Raw genomic sequence first — 12,357 nt, forward strand, 5'->3', positions numbered from 1 at the left:
ATGCAAGACAAGCTCACATAACCCAATACTATTTAGAAGGTCAGAAAAATACATTTAAGTTATCAGAATGTAAATGCATTTACATACAAATGTTTGTCAGATGCAAAGGGAAAAAAAATCATTTGAGTACTTGGATATAAAACAATATCTGTACTCAAATCTGTTCTCCAGAAAACTTGTATATCTATAAAATATTACATTTCTGTTGTACCTGTTGCGCGACTAATGAAGACTCTGTATTGGGGCCCCTAGACCTTCCCTGGAGACCTTTGACCCAGCCCAGAAGGTCTGACACTTGGCCCACCCTGGTCTGCTTCTCCTCCTCCACCTCTTTCTACACATTGAAGAAAAAAATGTTTAACAAGGCAATGGGGAGTAAATTCCAATTTCAAACAACATTCTGATACGTAGTGAAACGAAAGTCCACCTCTTCTTCTTCTAGTCTTCTCAGTGCATCACTGATGTACTTTACATGCTGGGTTGTCAAGGTGACCAAAGCCGTGTAGCGTGTGCGCAAGTCCATGAACTGCAGAGGTACATTAAAAAATAATTAAAGAACAGTAATAATGATTTTATTAACAATACAAAAAGGACAGCATGGAAATAAATTATATTCACGTTTAATAATATATTGTTAAATATTAAAAAAATTTCAACACAATTTAAATGAATTTAAATATAGCATAATTTAAGGTAACTGTACCTCCTGAGTGATGGTGTCAGAGGAAGAGTGCATCCTCCTCCTCTTGATTGGTGACTTGTGTGTCGATTCTACAAAGGCTCTGTAGGTCATCAGCTGAAGTTCGTAGTCCTACAGAACAAAAGTAAATAAAACAGCGACACTTTTATATATTTTATAGGAGCAACCAAAAGAAAAAAGAGAAATGCTGTCTTACCTTCACAGAGGTGCAGTAGGCTTTGGCAAAATTCTGGCAATCATCTAGTTTGGTCTGATTCTGTTCAATCTCAGCTACTAATGCCTGAAGGATGGAATCAGCCAAAATTAATACATAACACTTTTTTGTAGCTTTGCAATTTGCAGTAAAATTTAATGTAAAACCCTCAAAACCACAAATGGATTCCAGTATTCATTTAAAACAATCCATAGAATTTGATTGCTCTTCAGGGTAACAATCAGTCAACAGATTAAAGTCAATTGCTGTACATAGATGTTACTCACCGTCTGCTGAGCCAGCTGTTCCGAAAGGGCTTTGCTGTCGGTCTGTCCTGGTTGTGCGTTTTCTTGTCTCTTTGTGGTTTCTTCGATCCACCTGATCAGACCAGAATGGCCATCCCTGTATTGTTGCAGGGATGAGCCCAGAGCATCGAGGTCAGTTTGTCTGTAATGAAACAGGAAAAGACATTAAGACAAAGACGTTTCTCTGTAACATACAGAAATTTGAATTGCGCATATTTCCAGTGTTTAGTATCCAGCATCTGTAAATATGTGTTATGTTCATTTAGGTCTTTTTTTCAGAATCTCATTAATATAACAATTAACACCCAATATCTTGACCAATCATTTAAAATTTTTCTAATCTTCATCCTCACCGTGTCTCCATCTGTCTTTTGATCCCACCCCACCTATCTGCCAGTTGATTGACTCTCTCTTGGTAGTTTTCTATCTCGGAGCTGTGGTCTGGGTGGAGCTTGCTGAGGTGGGATGCTGCTTCCTTGGCTCGCCTTATCTCCAACTGAAGAGTCGGAAAGATGTCCTCTTGCTCAGAAAGCTCAGCCTGCCACCTCTGAGACAAAAAATGGAAACCAAAGAAGGCAAAGCAAAAGTTACAGTCAAACAGTCCAAAACATTTCTCTTCAGCTGTATCTAAGAAACACTGTGTGGATTACCCCCAGTTGATCTCTGAGGTTTTGAATGGCTGTGATGTCAGCGGTAACAATGTCCTCCTCACTCAGCCTGCTCTCGTTCTTCTTCACCTGGCTCTCTGCTTCATCCAGGCTATGCATCATGATGTCTATTGTTTTTAATCTGATAAATTAAAACATGGCAAAAAGTTAGAGTAGTGCATAGTCGTAAGTGTTCATCAAACCTTCAAGTAGTTAATCAATCGAATGCTTGTGAAAGCTAGAAGGAAAAAATGCTCACTAACTTTTGTACATAGGCGGATGAAAGGTTATGCAGTTTGTCTATCTTCTCCACAGCTTGATTGAGCTCGGACCGGAGAGCAGGAACGTTTGAGGCATTCGGCTTCTCCTCAAAGAAACGAACGCAGCGACGAGACATATCGCCCAGGCTAGAGCGCAAATTATCCAGGTCTGACCGGAGCTTCTAGACAAATAAAATATAAAGAAGACAGAAGATTTTGTTTTGTTTTAAGCTTTTACATCACAGCAGTGATATAAAGTTCATTTAAATAAAGATTAAAAAGGTATTAGTTGAAAAACACAACTATAACTTCACAAAAAGGTTATTGCTATGGCAATGTGTGATATCAAAAACTAACTGACCTCTTGCTCTGCAATCTTTACAGTGTTGTCAGTGCTGTCGTCTGACAGCCGGCTGGAGCGCGGCATCTCGATCGCTTTTATCAGTCTCTGCTCAGCCTCGTTCAGACGAAGGGTGATGTTCTGCAGCTCCGACAGGTAGGACCGTGAAACTGACTCATCCTTCTCCACTGTGGGGAACAGGAAATAGAAAGACAGAAAGGAAGTGATTGTGGCATCAAACGTAACAATGTGGGCATTCTATTCAGGATTAATTAAAAACAAATAACGTTCATAATTCAGAGGTGATGATTTATTAATAATATATTCATCTTAACTGTTTGAAACCATTTGCAGCTATATTCTAATGATATATTTTAACATAAGTCATTTGTTTTGGTCACGCTACAGATATGAGAAGGGCTTTTTTTCCTATTTGGACTCAGCTCCGGTTGTTTCACTTCGGGGAAGGAAGTCAGTTTACAGTTTAATACAAACTAAATATTTTTATCCACATTCATTGGGTGTCCAGTTTTCAGAAGTTATACATAACAGAAATGTACCTAGCATTTCAAAACAATTTTGCTATTTCGGTTAAATATATTTCTGTTGTTTGGTAGAAGAACATCAGGAAAACCTACCTCTTTGTGTTTTTAATTATAAGATGATTAATGCATTGATTTGTTTGCTTGAAAATCACAAAGGGTAAAATTTGCAATGCTTTGGATTGACCAACAAATAGCCCAGATCTTAAAATAATAAAATACTGTAGTATTAAAATATTTAATATTTAATGCTATTCAATGTTACAGACCTACATGGGTTTGGATAGTTACCCACACCCTTGATTCATTTTGCATTCATGCTCTTTCAAGAAATCTTACGGTTTAAATGAACAAGACGGGAAGTTAACTGTTGGGGGCAGTGTAGAGTGTATCCATAACAACTGCTTATGGACACAACAGACAACTACAGACTACAGCTGTTCACACTTTATTTATTAGCTATATTATCACAACATCCTCTGCTATGGACAGTTTGATCGTTGCCAAAACCTCTGACTCTTTATGACCATCTAGTGGATCATGTGGGCAAATATCAGATACATCATTTGAAGCATAGGTATCTATATTTTGAGTGTAAACGGAGTTTGAATGAAAGTGTTCAAATAAATGCTGTGCAGTTAAATTTGTAATATTTAACTCTGAAATTTCATTAGCTGACAGAACAACACCTAAAATAAGTGGTGAAACGCAGCACTGAGTTCAGGTCACTCACGTTTTTCAATGTTTCGCAGGAGGTCCTGGCAGTGCTGCTGGGCCTGCTGGACATCCTTCTCCAGCTCTCTTCTTTCAGCTGGTGTGAACAGAGTACTTTCTTTACTGTCAGACAGGAAGTCTGCCAGCTGGGAATCCAGGTGATCCAGTACCTGCTGCCGCTCCGATGGCTGCTGACTACGAACCTGCACAATGATGGGTGGAGGGACACGATGAGCATAAGAGAGAAGAAGAAAATCAGAGAGTCGAACCAGAACTGCAGGACAAAAGATTATTAGAGACAAACAGATGGTTGTTCTCACCGTATCCAGGTTCCACCCAGAAACGGTTCTGATGTCTTTGAGCACATAGTGCCAGGAAACCACACTTTTCATGTTGACATGCAGCTGATGCCACAGAGACATCACCTTCTGGTAGGACTGCTCAGCCCTGCATTCATATAGACACAAAAAAGAGAACAGGTAAATATTTGTAAGCTTATAAAAAGTACTTTTGATGTATAAAAAGCAAGGCTTTACATTGTTTAATTACTCGGTAGTTTCTCTACTTTGCTATAATTGATTTATATTTCTGTAGTCAAAGTTGAGAATTTTAGTGAAGTTGCTAAAGTTTTCTATGATTTTTTGTTTTCTTTCTTGAATTCTTTCTTGAATTTTATGAATGAGGGAGAAGCCTCATGTAAATTACATTCAACTCCAATACTGGAATAAAGTATAAACTATGCTCCCTTTGGTTCAAATTCTCTCCAAACATCAACCATCCCATTCCTTAAAAAATGTGTTAGTGATTTTAGTTAAGTCCTTCTTCTTTCATATTATCATATACTGTATACTTTCTCCTTATAGTACAGTACAGTATCATACCAAATTCGTGTGCCACAGAGCCCGATTCTAATGTAATACCTGTAATAAAATACCTGTAATAACAATAACAATAATAATATTCATAAATACAAGTTTTAAAAAATGTATAAATGAATCAGAATTTGTCCTTTAATGGTTGTAGATCATACATCTGTGTTAATTTATCTAAGTATAAACAATTAACAATTTGTATGAGTGTAGCCATCCACCTCATCACATCATCAACCACTTTACACCCACTCTGAAGCTAAAAGCACAGCTGGATTGACCCCACTGGTCCTCCATGTTGGAGGGTTGTGTCTCACCTGCTGGCAGTGTTTATGGCCTCCTGGTTGGGAGGGGGGATGGTGAAACACACTGATGGGACCATGGCCTCGTTCCCGGTGGGACTGATCACCTTCCACTTGGTCCTCTGCGAGTTGTCCTCCAGCACACACTCCTCACCTTGGTTTATTGTGATCTGAGAGGAGGCAGGGAACAGGATGGAGAGAAACCAGACAAAAAAGGAGACAGATAGAGAAGAGATGGTGGGGAAAGGGAGGGGGGCAGAAGTTATGGAAAGACATGATGGGAATGAGGCAGGGGGTAAGAAAAAGAGATGGAGATTACATGATGGATAATGTGTAAAGTAACAGAAAAATGATTGAAAGTCAGAATATGTTAAAAAAAATTACAGAAGAAAGAGAGGATCAAATAAGAGGACAGATGAAAAAGGAAGACATGAAATCAGGGAAAAGAGGAGAGAAATATGAAAACCAAAATAAAACACATAATGCAACATAAAATGCAAACATCTATGAATTCATGAGGTTAGCAGGGGCCCTTAAACAATATTCTAATCCTCCACCAAGGACTGAAAGCTACCGCACACAAATAAACCTAAAGCTTTTATCACGAAAGCAGAAAATATCCAAACTGAAAATTAGGTTTACTCATGTCTGGACTGGGTTTCACAAAATCACCCTGAGCTGCAGTTCATCAACCGTGATGCGGTGACTTTAAGAAACCCAGAACAGGACAAAGAGGTTGGGATAAGAAGCTGCAAAATTCTGCTCTAAATTAAACACAAAGCAGGGAAGCTGAAGAAGTCTGCAAGAAGCTGCTGCTGTACAGCCTCCCCGACCCGCTACCCTCTCTCACCCCGTCGATGCACACACACCTATAGCGCAAAGCTAAACAAACAAACAGAATCTGCAAAATGTAAATCAAAAGCTTAAGGCTGTGGCTTGTTGATGTCTGAAAGCCTGTAAAAATGATGTTTAAAACACTTCGTCCTCGTCAATCTTGCTTGACAGTATTTAAATATTAAGCAGGAGACTAAATACCTGGAGGACACAGAGACGACTGTGTTTCTGTGTCCCACCTTAACTCTTAATGGCATGCCAGCCTACACATTTAGGAACTCATCTTTAGTCTATCTGCATTTTCAAGTACAGGACAATAAACACTTTAGTAGAGCAAGAAAGACATAAAAGAAAACCACTTTTGTGGATGGTTTAGTCTTTGATCAGATATTTAAAACCATCACTTTAGATTGGCTCACATTAATGACAGGCAAGCCTGACCTCAGCTGAAAAAAGAAGAGCAGTCATAGCAGTACAGTGTGTGCAGTGTCAGAATCTGAGGTGAGAGAGGGAGAATATAGGCAGCTATACCTGAACGTTTGTCTTGCCAGCCCAGCCGACAGACGAGAGGAAGGGAGGAGGAGGAGGAGGAGGAGGAGGGAGTGATAAGAGAGGCCAAAAAGGTACATGAGGGTATGAAGAAAATGGAGGAAACACAGGAAAGTGAAGGAGAGAAAGATTATTTTTGGTCACGTGCACGTTTGTCCAGATGATTGGTGAATAATACACATGGATTTGCTTTAGGTCAACCTTCATCCCTGTGGCAGCTTCCTAATTTTTTACATCTGTAATGCAGGAAAGGACCCAGCCACCTCCTTTCTTCACCTCGACACAACACCTCACACTATGTGCTTCAGTGAACAAACTGACCCAGAGACCTTTTAACACAGCAATCTAAAAATAGGAGACAGCAGCAGGTCCATCCTGAAGAGCAAGGTTCTGCTTTTCATGGAACCAGCAGCAGAGATGAGATAGACTGATGCATAATTGATTGGCTTTCAGATTCCCTGAGGCATCAGGCCAAAAGAAAGAGGCAAGAAAGACTGGAGAAAGACTTGACCTGACTCTATGCATACAGTATTATATAAAAGTGGAACTGAGAAATTCAAGTGTGCAACCTTTGGCTATTACTGGGTTTTATAACGATCTAGTCTAGTCTGTTTAATGAGAACAAATACACAGATCATTATACGAGAATGATGACAATTAAACCCTGTTATCATCATTTTGCCCATTCAATTCCCAGATTGAGCAGGCCTATTTATACTTTAAAATTAAGAAAACGCAGTTACACTGAACATGTTACCAAAAAAATGCCACTGCTTCCGAATATTCATCAATTTGGCCCACCTAGGCTCAGAGGAGAATTTGCACAGAAGCACTCATCAGTCTAAAGATAAAACCTGTCCTGGGGTGGGGGTGGGGGTATCAGATGGGCTTGGAGAGGAAGTGCAGGGCAGACAGGCAGGAGTTGTGATGAGCAGATTTCAGCTCTCAGTACTGAAACTTGGAAATTATTTTCAGAAAGAACCATCATGATGTCTAATCGATGCTGTGTCGTATACCTCTATCTGTCTGTAGTCACAAATGGCTCTGATGGGCGTGGTCGTTCCCAGGATGCTCTCTGCACTGCGGGGCCGGAGCTGCACCACCGTCTTGGCCCGGCTGACCAGGCTAGCCACTGTGCTCCGGTATGCAATCAGCTGTTCTTTTTCCTCCTGCAGGACAAAGAAAAATGCTACACATTTGCAGTTCTACCATCAAATATGTGGTCCTAAAGCTAAATATCGGAAATTCTAAATTTGATCTGATCATGGTAGAAGAGAAAATGAACAATGATCAATAAAGTTAGTACACAAGATGCACACAAGTCATTAAGCTCCATCCTGAGGGTGCTACATATAAAGCAAAACTGTGAATAAAAGAACCCAAATTCATATTAAAAGGTTTTAAACTATTATCTTCTGTTTGGGTATAGTTTGGTGCCAAAGTATTACAAATAATTAGCCAGCAGCTCCTTAGAATTGTTGAAATCGGCATCCTGAATGCTAACCCGTGGGTATTTAAAGATGCTCTTTACTCTGACAGATACTACCATTTATTTCTCATTTGATTAAGGATTCATTTTAGAAAGATGAAGAGATAAGTGTTCAAATAAGGAGATAAAAGTGAGGAAGAGGTAGAGATGGGATGCTAAAAAAAAGACCTGGGTAAATAACTTTATACATCACATCATTGAAAAGAATTTCACACAAGAGGCACCGTTCACCGTCATTAACACTACAATAACATGTCAAATGACAAGCTGGTAATAGAAAGAATTTATACTTAGAAATATTCAGGCATGAAGAATCAAAAATCAAGTTTAAAACCTCAAATAAAAACATTGTCATGAGAAAAGCTATACTTATCTTCTGAAATAAAGACTTCAGCCAATGAAATGCTGAGGAAGCTCAGAGGCCATTAATCTCTCAATTTCATCTAGCTCAAATGCCATAGATGAATTCTACGTGCGGAAATAACAAGTACAGTATTTTAAATCTAATCATATCTGAAAAGAAAAAGTAATTTAGTCACAGTGAAGTGTAAAACACAAAGTACCAACAAATCAATCTATAAATCAAAATGGAGGATAAAGCGTGAGCAAATAACCATTCCTGAGCATCATCTCTGCCTCAGTGATGATGAAAAGGCTGATTTAATATCCTCTCATCAGTTGTTCCAAGAAGCAGACAGAGAGTCCAGCTGTTAGTTCTCCGTTCAGACGCCTTCTGCATCAGCTCTCAGAGCAAGAAAGCAGTGAACTGGACAAATACGCTTCTTTAAAAAGACATGCTCTCTTCTGTGGTCTGAAGAGACGTGCCCACAATAACATGTGTGTGTGTGTGTGTGTGTGTGTGTGTGTGTGTGTGTGTGTGTGTGTGTGTGTGTGTGTGTGTGTGTGTGTGTGTGTGTGTGTGTGTACTTTAGGTGTGAAGATGGTAGCCTAATTAATGTGCCATGGGGGGATGACTCAGTGAACCTTCGCTCTGATAGATTAGTTAACCTGTTGTGCGACGGACTGCAGACACCGGTACAGTCACACCTCAGCCCCTGCAGCCATCTGTGCTACACAATACATAAAATAGAAAGGTAACACACTGAGGCTTCAACTTTTACGTTAGCATTCTGTTGTGTACTGTTGCATTAAGTACCCAAGGTGACAGCATGGTCTCTAACCCTGAATCACCACAGCAGAGATGTTCAATAAATTTGCACTGAAGAATGCTGACTCTGGTCATTTTCACAACACCAGCTGGCAGATTGGTTTTTGTTGCCTAACCCAAACCAAACTAATTTTGATGTTTTATACAGCAGGACCAGAAGTGGCTTCCTGACTGCCTTGTTCAAGGGAACTGGCACCATGAAGGACGGGGCAATTCAGTGCCTTTAATATTTTGAGTTCTGTAAGAAATAGAAAGCTTTGTAACATGACAAGACTTTATTTCTGAGGGTGTTTCCCAGGTTTTTGTGTTCTACTGAGAACTGGGGATAGAACTGAGATCGGTCACGAGGGGGTTTAGATACCATCGAGTCCTGCAGCAGGTCTTCCAGTTTGCTCAGTCGGCTGTTCTTGTCACTGGTGTACTGCCTCTTAATGGTTTCATACAGCTGACGCAGGTACGACTCACAGTCCCTAGCATCACTCATGAACTATAACAGCAAAAGAGACAGAAATTAAAACATCAGATGAATTTCAACAGAGATGTCAAGTTGCATGAAAGTTTCTCCTGAAAATGCTTTGAGAAATGTCTGTACCTCCTGCCTAATAATATCAAATCTACATTGAGTTTGAAGCCAGAGGACCGTATATGATGCATATATAAACATATTCTTAATTTTGTTCTTAATTTTTTATCATTAAAGAGACATACTTGTAGATTCACTATTTAAAATATACATTCATTGAGGAGGACATTTGCACGGCAGTCTATCAGAGGTCATTTTGTGGATTTGCTTTGAAATCCACTGAAGGTGCAATAACTAAAACCTAAAACTATGACATTTTCTCCAGCTTAGGTGCCTCACCTGGAAGTATGCTGTGTTATCTTTGAGATGCTGCTCCACACACACACAGAGCTCCTTCACCCACTGCCATTGAGTCTGCAGGGCAGCACTGTAAGCCTGCAGACACATGGAGAGAGGGAAGAAAGAGAGGAAATGTTTGTTACACTGACAGTAAATGGTCCCATGAGTAGCTACCAGCTGATGTTGGTGAACATTATGTTATGTCTTATTCTTTTCATAGTAAATTAAAATTTAAAAATGCTAAAAAACTAAATGTTATGGTGTTAAACTAGAATCATCTTTAACAAGACACTTGAGCTCACAAAAGCATCTAAAGGCCCTTCAGCCTGAATGAATGAAGAGGTTCACCTCCACAGTCTGCTTGGCTGGATGGTTCTCCTGACACAGACTGCTGGCTGTTTCCTGGAGCGATTGCATCACTTCCTGCTTCTCATCCAGCTCTAACCTCAATTCCTGTGGTCACAACAGGAAAACAAGGACATAGATTGCAGGATTATTATAGCACTCAGCTTGTGTAATTTCATAATTCATTTCAAAATTCAAAAATTTGATCAGTCCCCATGGGGCAATTGAAGGCACATAAAAAGCAGGATTGGTGCACATAAAAGAAAAACAGTGCAAAGAGCACAGAGCAAAAACCAGACTTAATGAACAGAAAGCCAACACTAACACTAAAATACACAATAAACAGATCTGTACAACATAAAAAAATGTTTGTTTAATGATGTAATAAATAAGATAAACAATAAACCTAAATAAAAAAATAATAACAAATACACTATGTTAAAAACAATTCAAAGCCTAGTTCGTTCAAAACATATTGAGTTAGTTCAAAAACCCTTAAGTTTAAAACCTAGTTCATTCAAAACCTAGTTAGTTCAAAACATATTTAGTTGAAAACCTGGTAAGTTAGGTAGTTAGTTCGAAACCTGTTGAGTTAGTTGAAAACCTAGTTAGTTAGTTCAAAACCTAGCTTGTTCAAACTTCATTTCTACTTCTCATATAAGTGGAAAAGATAACGCATCCTGTAGATACGAAAGCGAGCTTGCTTCATGTATAGCTAACACACTTCAGTGGTTTCTGACAGGAAATCATCGGTGTGTGGGTTCACCACCCCTTCTCCACTCACACTGTATAATTCCCTCTTGCCGTTCATGTTGAGGTTGTTGTCGCTCCAGTCGAAGGCAATCTCTTCCTCCTCCCTCTCATTGAGCCAGATCAGCTCTTCAGTGCAATGCGACACAAATGCATGCAGGCTCTCCAAGCTCCGAAGGCGCAGGGAAGAATGTTCCTATGGCAACAACACAAACAAATATTGTCATCATCATGCTCATCAGCGGTGTAGGGACGTGTGGAGTAAGCATCCTCTATTCTCTTGTCGTCTGTTATACTGTTGTTTATAGTGTACCATCAAGTGCAGACAGCCTTGATCAGAATAAAGCACTGTGATCACAAGATTGCTGGGAGACCAAGAATTATTTAACAGCAAACAGTGCAGGCAGAAATTAAGGACAAATATAGGATCAATAAAATATTGAGAGACATAATTTGAAGAAAAAACGGACAACGAAAAAAGAACTGGAGAACTTCGGGGTGGGAGCTAAACAACCTCATAGTGTAATAGAAATTCTGTCATGGTCTAATGGGATTAACTAGTGATGGGCTGAACTGAGAAACCAAGAAGTGTGTTACCTCATGCACAATTTTATCTGACACTCACCAGTAGTTTGCAGTACTGGTGCTCCAGTTTGGCCAGGGTTTCAGAGTAACTGCTTTTGAAGTTGGGAGAAACTTTGGTCTGAATTAGAAGGAAGGAAAGCCTCATTACAAACAGCTCTTGGCAGAAGCACGGACTGCATTTATATGCATCACGTATGTTTACCTCATAGCTGTGCGCCTCCTGTACGCTGCCCATCAGCTCCTCCACTGCGGTGTGAATATTGCTGTGCTCCTGGAGGTGGTTCTCTACGGTGGGAAGGTCGGCGCCCCATTCAGCTTGCTCCAAAAGCTCCTGGAAAAATAGAGGCAAAAAAGATGAACACAACTCAAAATAAACTGCAAGTAAGGAAGAATCATCCTCCAACATAGTACAGATGGGATAAAACTGTTATATACTATTAAAACAAGGCTTTCTGTTCCAAATAACATTAGCTGTAGGAGTGTATTAGCATGCCTAGCTCCATGTCGCAGAAACCAACCTGTGTCTCCTCTACCCATCCCAGCAGCTCATAGATGAACCTCAGGCTTCCCTCATCTTCTGATGAAGACATGGCCACCAGCTGGGAGCGAGACATTGGTCGCCGCGGCAGCGCCGCGCCGACTGCTCCCATTGCTCCCAGCAGCGTCTGCCCCAGCATCAGGCCTCCATCTGTCACAGTCTGGTTAGGGTGCTCGGCCCCAGTGCCGCCTAGCGACTGGGAGAAGTGGCCTTTCCTGTAGACACTTGAGCACTGCAGCCTGAGGGAGACCAGCTCCTCTTGAAGGCAGGACACTCTGAGAGGAGAAAGATTCTTATTAGAGTAGGAGAACGTTTACTGTGACAATTTTTTGGGAAAAACATGAAGCAGAAAAAATCAGTTAACG

General features: G+C 40.2%; 1 protein-coding gene and 1 long non-coding RNA gene across 19 annotated transcripts in view; one reads left to right on the forward strand and one right to left on the reverse strand.

Annotated features, from left to right (window-relative positions):
- The window catches only part of macf1a (microtubule actin crosslinking factor 1a), a 192,368-nt gene that overhangs the window by 82,834 nt on the left and 97,177 nt on the right, over positions 1–12,357 (reverse strand). For 13 of the 18 annotated variants that reach the window (XM_068332813.1, XM_068332815.1, XM_068332816.1 and 10 more), the window contains 19 exons: positions 11,973–12,267; positions 11,657–11,785; positions 11,495–11,572; positions 10,904–11,065; positions 10,123–10,227; positions 9,775–9,870; positions 9,274–9,399; positions 7,272–7,424; positions 4,888–5,042; positions 3,721–4,148; positions 2,467–2,633; positions 2,109–2,287; positions 1,849–1,987; positions 1,552–1,745; positions 1,181–1,340; positions 897–980; positions 704–811; positions 428–526; positions 212–334 (listed from right to left, as the gene is read on the reverse strand). In XM_068332813.1, the coding sequence (XP_068188914.1) occupies positions 212–334; positions 428–526; positions 704–811; positions 897–980; positions 1,181–1,340; positions 1,552–1,745; positions 1,849–1,987; positions 2,109–2,287; positions 2,467–2,633; positions 3,721–4,148; positions 4,888–5,042; positions 7,272–7,424; positions 9,274–9,399; positions 9,775–9,870; positions 10,123–10,227; positions 10,904–11,065; positions 11,495–11,572; positions 11,657–11,785; positions 11,973–12,267 (2,980 nt within the window). The remainder of the gene's footprint in view (positions 1–211; positions 335–427; positions 527–703; positions 812–896; positions 981–1,180; positions 1,341–1,551; positions 1,746–1,848; positions 1,988–2,108; positions 2,288–2,466; positions 2,634–3,720; positions 4,149–4,887; positions 5,043–7,271; positions 7,425–9,273; positions 9,400–9,774; positions 9,871–10,122; positions 10,228–10,903; positions 11,066–11,494; positions 11,573–11,656; positions 11,786–11,972; positions 12,268–12,357) is intronic. The other 5 variants (XM_068332821.1, XM_068332820.1, XM_068332818.1 and 2 more) reach the window with 1 other exon arrangement.
- Positions 4,100–12,135, forward strand: LOC137607221 (uncharacterized). The gene is made up of 5 exons (XR_011037966.1): positions 4,100–4,180; positions 7,288–7,397; positions 8,677–8,779; positions 11,664–11,835; positions 11,997–12,135. It is a non-coding gene; the product is annotated as an uncharacterized lncRNA (long non-coding RNA).

Source organism: Antennarius striatus, chromosome 14, assembly GCF_040054535.1.
Source record: "Antennarius striatus isolate MH-2024 chromosome 14, ASM4005453v1, whole genome shotgun sequence".
Lineage (NCBI taxonomy): Eukaryota > Metazoa > Chordata > Actinopteri > Lophiiformes > Antennariidae > Antennarius > Antennarius striatus.